Genomic DNA, 14503 nt, shown 5'->3' on the forward strand with positions numbered 1-14503 from the left:
CACACGAAGGTTATCAACCTTCGTTATTGCACCATTTCGAGCATGTAAATGTCTCTAATTATAATAGCTATTGAACTATAAAGCTCTGTTACAACGCAAGGTTGAATTGCTAAAGAATATTAACAAAGCACAGCTGCGCCTGCGGTGCGCATGCAGGCACCGCAGGCGCAGCTGTGCTTAGAAACGGCAGCTAATAGAAACGAAACTGCATGCTCCGTAGTGGGTTTTCCAATTAAGTTTGTTACGCCATGTTTATAATGGCTGACGCAAGACTACTGCAATAGTAAGTATCGCTACTAGTTTAAACTGGAATAGTAATTAGTTATTAAGATAGATGACTATGCCAGGCACTCTCACCCGCTGATACGCATCATTTACTCTTAACATGAAACGATTATTTGTTAGCTCGTTAGTATGCTAGTTCTTGTTGACAACTACTCATCAGGTGCTCGATAGTAGGTGAAAGTAGCGCCTGTTCAATTAACAAAAGTACTACCGTGATAAGAACCGAACACTTGTTTATGGGAATTGTTGTCTGAGCACTTAACCGTGACTAATATGTTAGCAGTTCTAACATAATGATTTGATCATCGTGATGAAACCAATGATATACAGCCCCCAATAATATACAGCGGGGCTGTATATCATTGATGAAACGACCAATTCGTCGTCAAGCAGCTGTATAAAAGCTATTAGCGTTTTGCTTTTAAGCGATACAGCATATAAAGCAACACCCTGGTCTTGATGACTCTACGAACATTGTTGACATAAATAAATATTTATTTGTAGAGATACAAATTGTTTGTTGATTGAGGGAAGATGAAGACTATGAGGTTAGTGGATAGAGAAGATTCTGATAGTGGTAGAGAAGACAACTTTGTATGAATTCTTGATATTAATAGTCCAATAGTTATGGTATCCTTGAAAGAAAGGCAAATGAATAAATCATAGCTCACAACAGCCTTACAATAAAACATAAAATATATGTAGGCTCTATTAGAGACAAAAATGTCAAAATCGTTGCTGCAAAAACTTATAACACAGAGAGTAGACTGAAGCTACTGAAAGGGTATTCTCAGTATGTTTGCAATCAGCAAAACTACTCCGAAACCAATGGTTAAAATTAACTGCTAGCATTTAGTGTCATAGGCAATCACAGAAAGCGGCCTATCTCCGCAGGCACTAACAGAACACAAGTTAATAAAAGCCCCTAAAGTAAGGCACAATAAAATTCTCGCTCGAAGGCGAACACAAAATATTAAAAAGACTAAACAAGTGTTTGTCTGTATATATTAGAATGTTTAATTGATAGTCTATTTAAAATGGGTTCATATGCGGTGTATTTAAAGTTGCCATGAACTGATACCTTCCGCACATGTCAGGAATGCAAATGTTATTGACTGACCAACATTTGCAGTAGAATAAACCATTCAGCACAATGTTTAACAGTTAGTTGCTATAGTTATTGACCAGATTAGACTTTTCAAAAACCTTTGTCATTTTCCAATAGGCTATCAATCAGCGTACTGATTTCACTGATCAGTGTAAAAGATTGTTGAATGCGTACAGGCAAGCTTTCTCGGGTAACTTTTGACGACTGACTGTAATAATCAATACAAAACAATGCAAACTGATTCTGCATAGCAAATGACAGACAGTTAGTGTGTTGAATCAGCTCTTACAATAAGCAATGAGATTTTGCTGGCTGCAGAGGTATTGATTATTCACTGAGTCATATCAAGATGGCGATCCAAATGTACTTTAATAATCAGTTGCTAGACTATAATTTAGAATATATGTATTATACTTGCTAATGTTTGTATCTTTGTTCTTATTAAAAAAACATGTTAAAGTCTCATCTTGCTAGCTTGTGATTCACAGTACTAGCAGACGTCAACACAAGCATTTGACGTCTGCTAGTACCACTCAAGGAGTCCAAAATAAAAATTACATTCATTTGTTAATTCCTTAGACCACAATATTAGACCTATAATAACTGATTTGTCTTTAGTAGGCATTTCATCAGATTGGTCGATCTGTAAATTGTTTTTCTCTTGCTTCACAGCATTCTGCCAACAATCAGCACTCTGGTTTCACTGATCAGTGGAGAAGAGGAAAGGTGGGTGTGTACAGGAAAGCTTTCTCGGGTAACTTTTGATGACTGTGATAAGCTAGGAAGTCAAGGTCAAGGTTGCTACTACTTAAGACATTTCGCTCAATACAGATCTTGTGCAGATATCTGCAATGATGTCATTCACTACTCGCTTGACCAGTCCAGGTGTGATGCATATTGTCCAGGTAAGTTACACCAGCACTTCATTGAGGGTCTGATGTAAGAATTTGCATACTGTATACCAGGTTAAAGGAGTGATCATGCTGGCTTCACAATAGGACCAAAACATTAAAATATGTCAATTAAAATATACAATATATGCATAAATAGAACTTTCTATTAATTTAAAATAAGCAACTAAACTCAGTCATACCTCAACATATGAGCTTAATGCATTCTTGGACTAAGCTTGTATGCCAATTTACTCGTGTCTTAGGGCACAATTTTATATATAAAATAAATAAATACAAATTAATCTGTTACCAAACTATTTAAAAACCACATAAAACAGGATATCACAGTGGAAAAAACATGTTTTTAACTGTTGTAATTCAGTCCCTACTCTAACATAGTAATAAATACCTATTCAGTTGCTAAAATCTGTAATAAAATGTAACATTACTATGCACTGTAAAGCTTCACTTTCGAGACGAATATAGTGACTAACGATGGTCTGAGAGAAACTTGACAGCCATGCGTTGAGTACACTAAATTTTTATGACCCTACGTGACAGAAACTTTGAATTAAAATTTAATGAATTTAACTTAATAAACATAAACTTAGAGCAAAGTTTTAATCTTTTTCTAAACTTACTCACATTTGGTCATCTTATTTTTATATTATTTGTTTCCAGTTTAGTGCTTTTGGCTTCGCATTCACTATAATATTTAGCCAAATTTTCAAAAGTTTTTTTAACTGATTCGAGGAAAAAGATCGAGCAATGCTGTTCTTGAAAGTGGCTTCTCGCATATTTGGCCATATAGTGGTCAGCGAGAACCGTCTGGTATCTTAAAGATTACTCGTATTTCAAAGAAGAAGCTTGCTCAAAACGCTGCTCATATCTTGATTTTCTCGTATGTTGGGGAACTAGTATGTGTAGGTATGACCGTCTGCGCTATTTACATTTAGATAGGTGAAACATCAAAAAATCTAATACAAGTTTGCTTAGTTTGCAATGTATATTCATCTAAAAATTGATTTTATTTTAAACAATTATTGGTTTACTTAAAAAATTTAAAATATAATTAATTGACCATGCTAATCAATATGACACATTATTAGAGTGTGCATTATGCAAAAATAGGAGTTACTTACTCTTGTTGTTATATTAGAAAAGACAACTCTCAGATTGTCTGTTCGGTTGCTGTTCACTAGTTGATGCTATATTTGCGTGTAATTGTAAAACTTATATTTGAATGCCATGGTGCTGTATTTTTCAATCCTACTCTTATAGTGGAGTTTTACTAGTGATGATGTTTAAATACATATAGAGGGTGGTGCTGTATTTTTCAACTAGCTTGTCAGAGTTTTGGGAAAAATTAACCCTTTTATGGGAGAAGCAATGGTAATTATTCTGCATATTCGTATATTCTGCACCCTCTTTTGGACGGAGAGACACTAATGTCATTGACCTCAGCATATTTGCTCAACTGTTTTTCATATATACATAAAATATCGAATTAAACAAGGAACAAATTTGAGTGAAATTTATTAACCGGATAAAGTTATTAATTATTTCGATGGTGGATTTGGTTTTGGTGGTGTATTTCTCAACCCTTCTTTTATAGTATCGTTCTATTAGAGGTGGCATTCAAATAAAGGTAGCGTTCAAATAGAGGTTTTACTGTACTTGTTAAAATAATGAATGTTTTAAATAACAGAACTCTGATTGCAAAAACTTCTCTAAAAATCTATCGTAATAGTAGCAAGTTCATTCCATTTTCAGATTATCTTAGAAATAATTGCAAAGTACTGATTCCCTCACAACAAACTACCATGGCTACCCACCCACCCTCTACCACTGCATCCACACCTACTACAACATCCACAGATGATTCAGAAGTATTGTTACTTGCTCTTTGTTTGGTTGCTGCTGCTTTGGTCGCTGCCACTGTGTCAATCATCGTTAGATTCAAAGGAACCATCACGATTAGTCGTCATCAAAACCAAGATATAGAACAGACAATCGGAAAAGATGAAAATGCTCGCATCATTCAATACAGTATGTATATTCTTCCCCTGATGGGGTTTTAACAAGTGTGAAGGTTGTTTTAATAGCCTTTTTCTGACTTCATGGTGGCTAATCAAAAGTTGCCATGGCTATAAAAACATCTAACTGTTAAAGACTTGTGAAAAATGTTTAACCAAGATAACATCAATTTACTGAAAAGTTCAAACTGGTTCATATGATTTGAATGCAAATTGCTGACTTGAAAGCGCTAGAACTTTAAGTAGACTCGAGTGCACTGGAACTTGAAGTTGTGAGCTTGAAATAATGACTTGACTATGAAACAATCAACAGTTTAATTAATGACATACTGGCAGTCCCGTATGCTGTGCGAGATCATCACGTGTAATAACTATATGCACAGTTATTCCTTGATAATCCACCATGCCGAATATTGGAGTTTAATTCCATGCGATGCATTTTGTTCCTTGCGCTCTAAGCGTGTCTTTGGGCAGAGGGACGAATGAACACAGCCCTTATTATAGTAAAGATTTAAAAAGAGTAAACTGCTAAAAAGTGATTTCTACAGAAATTTGAATGTCAAGTTAATGCATCCATGTAGGCAACACGCTGTCTTTAGCATATTACCACTCTTATATGTTGGAAAAAAATATAGCTTTCAGCAGGATTACAACTCATGACATTTAGTTTGTGAGATTGATAACCTAACACCTGCGCTATTCAACAATCTTGCTGCTTGTCTGAATAATTGTGCCCATGGCTATTACATCTAATAATTTATCACGGCGCACTGAACTGCCAGGGTACTAGTAGTACATCAAATGAGATACTGTATATTTCTGAAGATCCGGAAGCTTCCGAATCGCATAAAATTGCTTTAGATCAGCACTTTCTCTCATTTCTTCCAGCTGGCCCCGTGGGTGCAGGAAATCTATCACGGGTCCTTCAAAGCCTTAAAATGTGTTTTCACAAAAACTTTGCTATTTCTTGTGGTTGGGATCACTAGGTCGGGCACAAGCTGAAATCTGTTATGTCAGTTCAAACCATATTACATTCATTACATTCGTTGTGAAGTTAAGAGATAAAAGGCAAAGGTTTTATTTTGTAGAAGATATTATTCCTATTTGAAATGTATTCAAAGTTAAGAAGTTTAAAGAATTAGTTGTATTATTTTTAGCTATTTTGTTAGTATAAAAACTAGCTGACACGCTGTGGCAGCATCGTGGAACAAATTTACACTTATAAATGATTCATTGGGTAGATTCACTCTTCTTGATTTGCTTCTAACAGTAAATTACAGAAATCACTTACTACTCATCTTTGCAGTTTCTTTTTCAAAATTAGTTATTATAGTATTCTAATGTTGAACAGGTATTGAAGCCACCAATGAAGAACAGCTGGACAACTGCTTGAATGAAACCAAAGTTCCATTGTCAATCATCTTACCACCGCCTTACAGTACTTGATCGAAGATGAACATACACAAAATTTTGATAGATTTTATCACACAAAGTATCGGCATTTTTCTATCATTTGCGATTGTTTTTTTATGTTTGAAGTGGTCTGACTGCCAGGTGTTTTAAAACTAAAATCTACAAAATTTGATCAGGATTAAAACACTCAGAGGAAAAGCACCTGCGAAATGATGTCACTTGTTTCTATCATTGCAATAGTTAATACTGGCTAGTGTGTCAAGTCACAATGTTCCAGATATCTCTAAAACAAAACTGTTTGAAATTTAAAATTAATTTACTAAACTAATTTAAAATAAAAAAATGATAAGTTAATAATATGTTGGCAAAATAAGATAGTGATTTGTTAACAGCATCAATTTACTACCTTGCAGTGCCATAACTAAAAACTAGCCTCTAACAGTTCCCATCTTTGCCGATAAAAATAATGCAAAGTAAAAAACTGGAAGAAAACTTCAACTAGCGACGTGCTTAGAAAGGTTACGGTAATAACGCACTTATCTATCATGATCTTTTGTTATTCTTATCGTGTCTAACAGTTCATTGACTAGCATTCCAAGTGTGTGTAATGATTGCTATCAACATTGTCCAATATTGTTGTTCATATCTCTTTGTAAATAATTCTCTGTCGATATATATATATATACAAATGTACAATATATATATATATATATATATATATATATATATATATATATATATATATATATATATATATATATATATATGTATATATATATTGTACATTTGTAAAACCAATCAATTCTTAATACTGCATGCTGCTGATGTGTATTTTACATGTATTAATCGTTGCTTAAAGGTGTACATACATTTACTTTGAAATTACTGTTCTACAGGAAATATATATTAAGCATAACATGATATTCTATCTTTTACGTTATAATTTAAAAGTGCCCTACCTAAACTGATCATGAAAATGCTTTGTCTAGAGTTCCAAAAAGATAATTCTATTGGTCAACTACCCCCAAACGTAACAGCTAGGTCAAAGGATAATTCTATTGGTCAACTACCCCAAATGTCACAGCTAAGTCAAAGGATAAATCTACTGGTGAATTACCTACAAGCGTCGCAGCAAAGTCAAAGGATAATTCTATTGGTCAGCTACACACAAGTGTCACAGCCAAGTCATAGTGAACATGGATGCTAAACACTGATCTGGTACTATTGATATAATCCAATTTTTACTAAAATAAAAACACTGTCCGTCCGTCTGTGAGAAAAAATGCTAACAGCATTAGGAAAAAAGATTGCCATGCTCAAGAATTGACCTTTGATATACAATTTTGTATTCTGGCGCACTACTAACTGTGCCACCGGACCACCTTACCAAAATGAAAAATAATTGTACACATAGTTATTACAGCTGATGATCTCTCAAGGTACACAGGACTGTCAGTGTACTAGTGTGTATAAAACTATAATGACTTGAGTAACTGACCTTAATAGGCAAACAAGTGCATGTAATCCATGATTCGGTAGGTACCAAATCAATGATCACTACTTCAACTCCTACTATAATTGCTACTATTACTATTTCGATTATAATTACTCTTACTACTACTGCTGATACAACTGTTACTGCCGCTGTTATTGCTATTGCAATTACTGCTACTGATGCAATTACTATTACTACCACTACTACAATTACTATTACTACCTGTACTATCACTTATACTACTACTACTGATACTATCACTGCTACTATAACTTCTACCATTGCTATGACCCCTGCTACTGTTACTATTGCTGCTGCTAATAACACTGTCACTACCATTTCTACTACTAGTCTAGGAGCAGAGTAACTCAATTGTGAGTTGTTACTACTTTACTCAACTTATGCAATATGATGCGTGCAAAAGATTCTTCAATATTCATATATTGCCTGTTTGCATGTTGCACTTTGTAATGTCGTTACTTATATACTTTTATGTTTAAATTACATACTCATCAAATAGCGGAGGCAGAGACGTAATAAACAAGTCGATCACTGTTGCCATTGTGACAAGGAATTTCACAGACTGTGATTGGATAATTGGAACATAACGTCATAATCCGCCAGAATGCTTAGTAATAGCGGCCCAAACTAACCGCATGAGCTGCGTGCCTGAGCTACTAACCTTAAGTGATTTAGCAGTCCTATCACCTCAACAGATAAAATCGGTAACTGAACGTGTTGACCATTATAAGTTCAACCATTTGGAACCATTTATAACTATTGCTAAATAAAAATAACTAATTATTTTTATGATCAAACCGAAGACATGGTTCATTCACCACGATAGCCATTAATTAATTGTCATTGAATATCAATAACGATGTTCATATTAATATGATGATTCCATCTCTATTGACCGATAACAAATTCTAAGCAACTAACAGATGTCATCACAGACCAGATTTTAGATGTGATGAAATATTCCATTGTATCTTATTGTTTTGTTCGTTTGAATTTGATGATCCGGTCTCCTACTAATCACGCCGCCTGATCCCACAAATCATGGCTGGAGTAAAGACGATGATGAGATTTTTGTGCAGTGATTTAGTGATAGACACAGAGCTATTCCCAGGCAGTTTGTCCATTGGACTAGTTGCTCATGCAAAAAGAGTAGATGTGAAAACTGATGATGATGCAAAACTGCATCTTTAGTTTGCTAAACTCTATGTGGCTGTGTAAACTGCAGCAATGAAATGAACGATGAGGTTGAAGATGGTAATCATATAGACAGTGATGATGAGCTTTAAGATTCTATTTAATAGTTTTATTAAATACTTTGCAATATGCTTTCTAGAATCGATTGAGAGTTTTCGATGTATCATGCTAAACAGACTGTTTACCTTGGTATACATGCTATATAATAATCATACAATGTATCAAAATACACATACAAAGTCCTATGATATTAATTAACCATCCATAAAGTTAATTGTCATCAAACATACTACACCAATATTGTTTTAGCACGCTACCCGTACAACATAACTAAAACTAAGCAAGGAATTTCGCATAAAAATGTCAGTTAAATAAAATAACATGTAGGTATACCAACGAAAAGTACTAAGAGAAGAATAATAAATACTTTATGCTTGTCACGTGTCGCCCAGCAATATAATAATTTCATTTAAAATATTAAACATTTAATTCGTTAAGTAGTCTGCGCCACAACCAGTGTACCCAATGAGGTATACAGTATAGCCTGTCAATCAGTAGTTGTACAGGTCCCACTGTAAAGAGTATGAAGAGGGCTCCTGACAGACCAGTGGATAAGATGATGACGAGAAAAGTTTGTCATATTGAGTCCCTGGCGGCTGACTACAAAATAAAGAATCACATCCATTACATACAATGAGTTGAAAATACAAAATTTATGTACGTTTATTGTGCAATATTTATCCATCATAACCTAGCAGAAAAAACGATCTATCAAATAATGTAGGTATAAATTTAAAACTTGAAAATAGGAAGAGGTACAGGACTGATTTTTATGTGTAGGCAATGTGCATAGCCCTACATGAAAGGAATAAATGTACACCTTTCAGCTCTTGCCACAACAATATTTAGTTAACTCAAACATCGCATACTTCTGTAAGGTAATAACTAATAATTGATATGTGAGCACTATAATAATAATAATACAATATAACTCAATAGATTAAAATACAATGAAAGATGTAGTGATATATCATATCGCACAACATAATGCAAAAAATAAATCCTATGAAACAATTTAATGCAACGCAGTTCAATACAACATAATACAGTTATCATAATACAATACACCAGAATATAATGTAATAACACAGTAATACAGTATAAGTTCTGCATGACACTATAACATGACTACTTTAATAGGTTTGCTACGGACCTATCTGACTGTTTGTAGATGGGCTCTACATCTCATAGAAACTTTAGACTATCGGCTCTTTTCCGTTAGTAAGGCTTATTAGAATGTAGAACTTGATTATAATGAATTGCGTAATCCATAATAGCTAGCTGTAGTAATCAATTTAGATAGATTTTAAATTTTTACTGCTACTACCAACGCTGACGGCTGATTTAATCTTCAATGAATTGATGGCTATCGTGGTGAATGAACGAGGTCTTCGCTTTGATCATGAAAATAGTTAGTTCTGCTCACCTTATAGTTGTATATGGTTCCAAACGGTTGAACTTATAATGGTCAACAAGTTCAGTTACCGTTTTTATCTTTTAAGGTAATAGAACTGCTAAATCACTTGAGGTTAGTAGCTCAGGCACGCGGCACAAGCTACTAGTTTGGGCCGCCATTATTAAGCAATCTGGCGGGTTATGACGTTTTATTCTAATTATCCAATCACAGTCTGTGAAATTCCTTGTCACAATGGCAACAGTGATTGACTTGTTTATTACGCCTCCGCCATTTGATGAGTATGTAATTTAAACATGAAAGTATATAAGCAACGACATTAAAGAGTGCAACATCTAAACAGGCAATATATAAATATTGAAGAACCTTTCGCATGCATCAAACTGCATAAGTTGAGAAAAGTAATAGAAATTATTTTTATGACAGATAGGGTTATCCTGCTCTCTGACTATACTGCTACACCTGCTACTAGCTGTACAGTACTACTACCATTGCTACCACTGCTACTAGCTGTACAGTACTACTACCATTACTACTACTGCTACCACTGCTACTAGCTGTACAGTACTACTACCATTACTACTACTGCAAGATGTACAAAAGACTAATTATGCTACCGATTGATAATTAGAGCAGCTCAACTGTTCAATTATTCACCCTTTAAGGTAGCTCTGCTCCACTACTCTTTCTATGTAGTTGTTTATTTTAATAACAATCAAGTCTGGTTGACGTATGGAAAAGAGTAGGCATGTCGGTTACACACTCTAAGGTCTAGACCCTTTGACAGATGTGTACTGAAGAACTGGGTTGATCGATGTATCGCAGTTGTTTTATAGAATTTAGAATGACACCAACCTTGAACTTGAAGACATTTTATCAATCGGAAATCAAACAGATAAAAAGAGCAAAAAATAAAATGATTTATGTCATCATTCTTTGAGATTCAACTGTTAAAGTTTGCACATTTGAATTGCTGCAGCTTTAACGTTACTAGCTACTCTTACAAATGACCAAATTATCGCATTGTTGAGGTTAGGCTATTGCTGCATCATTTGTTGAGTAACAACTGCTCAGCATTTCTTCTCCAAGCATATGAGCTTGTACTTCCTTGAAAACATTGACACACTATTCACAGCTTTGGGATCAAAAAAGCTCATAGTTTGGTATTGGAATTTTGACTGACTGAATGAGCTCTTCCTTGCTGCTGCACATCACAAGAGTAAACTGGTCATCTCAACCATAGAGTTATCTCCCCCTAGAGTGATAACTACACGAGCGTTTCCGGTGCCAACAAGGAGCGTTTAGGCCACGCCTCTTTTTTGTGCTAGTCAGTCGTAGTGATTGACTAGATCAATAACATCAGCCATGAGAAGGGTTAAACAAGGATCATGAATTCCAGTTGAGATAGTAATTAATGCTCATATTAAAGAAATGATGATTATAGTTTATTACTCTAATATATGCTTATTATTTAAAGCAATTCAATACCTACCAGGGATTGCTAAACATATTATGGAAATGTTTACTTTTTCATTTCCATAAACATAAATATTTCCATAATTTTAGGGAAATGGATACGGAAATTTTATTTTACAGGTATGGAAATGGTATGAAAATGGAAATAATATGAAAATGAATTATGGAAATGCTATGGAAATGGAAATAATATGGAAATGAATTATGGAAATGGAATTAATATGAAAATGAATTATGGAACTTTTATGGAAATGGAAATAATATGGAAATGAATTATGGAAATGGAAATAATATGGAAATGGAAATACTATGGAAATGAAGTAGGGAAATGGAATTAATATGGAAATGAATTATGGAAATGGAAATAATATGGAAATGGAAATAATATGGAAATGAATTATGGAAATGGAATTAATATGGAAATGAATTATGGAAATGGAAATAATATGGAAATGGAAATAATATGGAAATGAATTATGAAAATGGAATTAATATGGAAATGAATTATGAAAATGGAAATTGTGACATACACGTAATCCCTGATACCTACATGACTTGCCAAGGCACTGAATAGATAGTGAGAGAAAGTGAAGGTAATGCAAGCAGTTACTCATAGATAACATACATAGTCATACTGGGGTTGTATTACATTGGTGTGATGGGAAGCTAATCAACTGCCATCAACTATGAGCTGTACTACCCGGTGTTGCCCGAGTAATAAAAAAGTATTTGGACAGAAAATTTATTTTTATATAACATTTACTATTCTAACTTTTAAACTTTAAATCATGAGAAAATATTTTTAAGCAGTTTAAATGAATTACGAGAAAAAAGAAAACAACTCTAAAGGTTTGCAAGCTTTTTCAAACAACTACAACTTTTAAATTTCATATCATGAAATAAGTGTTTTGTTGAAATAAATTAGGAAAAAAAATAAAACTGTAAATGTGTTTAAATGTAAAATAATTAGCAAGTAATGGCTAAATATAATCTGTTTAGCTATGATTACAATGAAAAATTATTTAATAAATAAGGTAATAAAAAAGTCTATTTTATTTTTATATAATTATAGTTAGTAGAATTAAGTATAATTTATTTTTGTTTAACATATAACAACATTTACCACTTGTCATGCAAGTGCCAAGTATTATTGGTACTTTGCCAACAAACATTATGCTTTTTAGCTAAAGCTTTATACAAGCTAATATTATATAGTACTGTCTCATTATAGCTATTAATAATGCTTGTAGCTTTTTACAAAGCTTTTCTATGACCAAACATATAAATACTTGGGTTTTCTGTTATCAAATCAGTTGTCTCTGGAGTGTGCAATAAACCATTTCTCTAATTTAATACTCTATTTAATTGCTTCTGTGCAGAAACATAACAGAAGCTAATTGGCGACAAGGATTTCTCTTTTGAACAGTTACAAAGAGTTTTGTTCAGATTTTCAAAATTGCACCACTACAATGACAGAAGTAGCAGACCTGATCAAGCTAATGCAGAAGCAGCAGGAGGAATACAGAGAAGAGTTCAAGCAGCAACAAGAGGAATACAGACGTCAGCAAGATGAAAGAATGGAGGAGAATAAGAAACTGATGGAGCTACTACTACAAAACCTACAACGGAAACAAGAAACAGCTGCAACCGCTGTTCCAGCCTTCCCAGGTTTTGACCCAACAGCAGAGCTACTAACAGATTACATAGACAGATTCAACACATTCATTGCAGCAAATTCTATTCATCAAGACAAGATTGCTGGCACTTTTCTCACCAACCAACAGCCTACACTCTACAAGCAGCTTAGTAATATGGCAGCTCAGCTTTCAACACCCAAGCAGATCAACGACCTCGACATGGATGAAATACTGGAATTTCTCAAAGACCAGTATGACCCTAAGCGCTTCATTGTTAGAGAGCGTTACAAGTATTGGAGTGACATGCAGAGGAAACCTGGAGAAACTATTCAAGAGTTAGCTGCCAGAATTCGTCAAGATGCAACTACATGTGCCTTCATAGACATTACAGATCCATTAGATGAGGCTCTCAGAACAAGATTTATCTGCTCTGTAAACAATGAAGCAGTTCTCAAATCTCTCTTCAAGGTCAAGGACAATGAACTCAACTTCAACAAAGCTATACAGGTAGCACAGGAAACAGAAGAAGCAGCTAAAGTTGCCAAAGAGACAGTTTATGGAAACTCGTCTAAAGTCAACAAGGTTGCTCAACAGAAATCAAGATACAAACCAATCCAGAAAAACAACTCTACACCTGACAAGCAGAAGGAAGGAAAGCTATGCTACAGATGTGACCGAACTAACCATACAGCGGATGACTGCAGATTCAAAGCAGCCACCTGCAACTTTTGTTCGAAACAAGGTCACATAGAAAGAGCATGCAAGAAAAAGAAATCATCTGCAGCAGAAAAACCAGTAAAGATGATAGAATACACATCAACCAAGATGGTGAAACTTGCTGAAAACATCAAACTGGAGGGAGACAACTTCACACTTGAACTGGACACTGGAGCATGTGACAACTTCATCTGTAAATCAATATGGGAGAAGCTAGGAAAGCCAAACCTAAAACCTACTACAGTTAACTACAAATCAGCCTCAGGACATCTCATAGAGACGCTTGGCAGATGTGAGCTAACTGCCCAATTGGATGCACAGAAAGAAGTCAGACTACCATTTGTGATTAGTGCTGTACAAGATCTCAACCTACTAGGAAGAACTGCTATACAGCAACTAGGCATCTCTATTGATGACAAGCTACAACAGAACCTTGTATCAACAATCACAGAGAACCAGCCAGATGGGAGGTTACAAATCAAGTGTAAGGAGATGTGCAAAGAATTTCCAGAAATATTCAAAGACGAGCTAGGATGTCTCAAGAACTTTGAACTAGAGATAAACTTCAAACCTTCAACAAAGCCAGTCTTCTGCCGACCCAGACCAGTTCCTATTGCCTTGACAGAAGAGCTCAACCAAGCATACAAAGCAGGTGTAGCTAAAGGCATATGGGAACCAACTCAATTCAACCAGTATGGAACACCAGTTGTACCTGTACGCAAATCTACAACAGGTCAAGCTGCAGGGAAGATCA

General features: G+C 34.6%; 2 protein-coding genes across 2 annotated transcripts in view; both read left to right on the forward strand.

Annotated features, from left to right (window-relative positions):
- The window catches only part of LOC137405115 (uncharacterized), a 117437-nt gene that overhangs the window by 11068 nt on the left and 91866 nt on the right, over positions 1 to 14503 (forward strand). The gene's annotated exons all lie outside the window — the stretch shown is intronic.
- LOC137404480 (uncharacterized) lies at positions 197 to 5936 on the forward strand. The gene is made up of 5 exons (XM_068090701.1): positions 197 to 283; positions 790 to 833; positions 2066 to 2298; positions 4060 to 4335; positions 5674 to 5936. The coding sequence occupies exons 2-5, from the start codon at positions 820 to 822 to the stop codon at positions 5766 to 5768; spliced, it is 618 nt and encodes a 205-aa protein (XP_067946802.1). The 5' UTR covers positions 197 to 283; positions 790 to 819; the 3' UTR covers positions 5769 to 5936.

This window comes from Watersipora subatra, chromosome 9 (assembly GCF_963576615.1).
Source record: "Watersipora subatra chromosome 9, tzWatSuba1.1, whole genome shotgun sequence".
Classification (NCBI taxonomy): Eukaryota; Metazoa; Bryozoa; class Gymnolaemata; order Cheilostomatida; family Watersiporidae; genus Watersipora; species Watersipora subatra.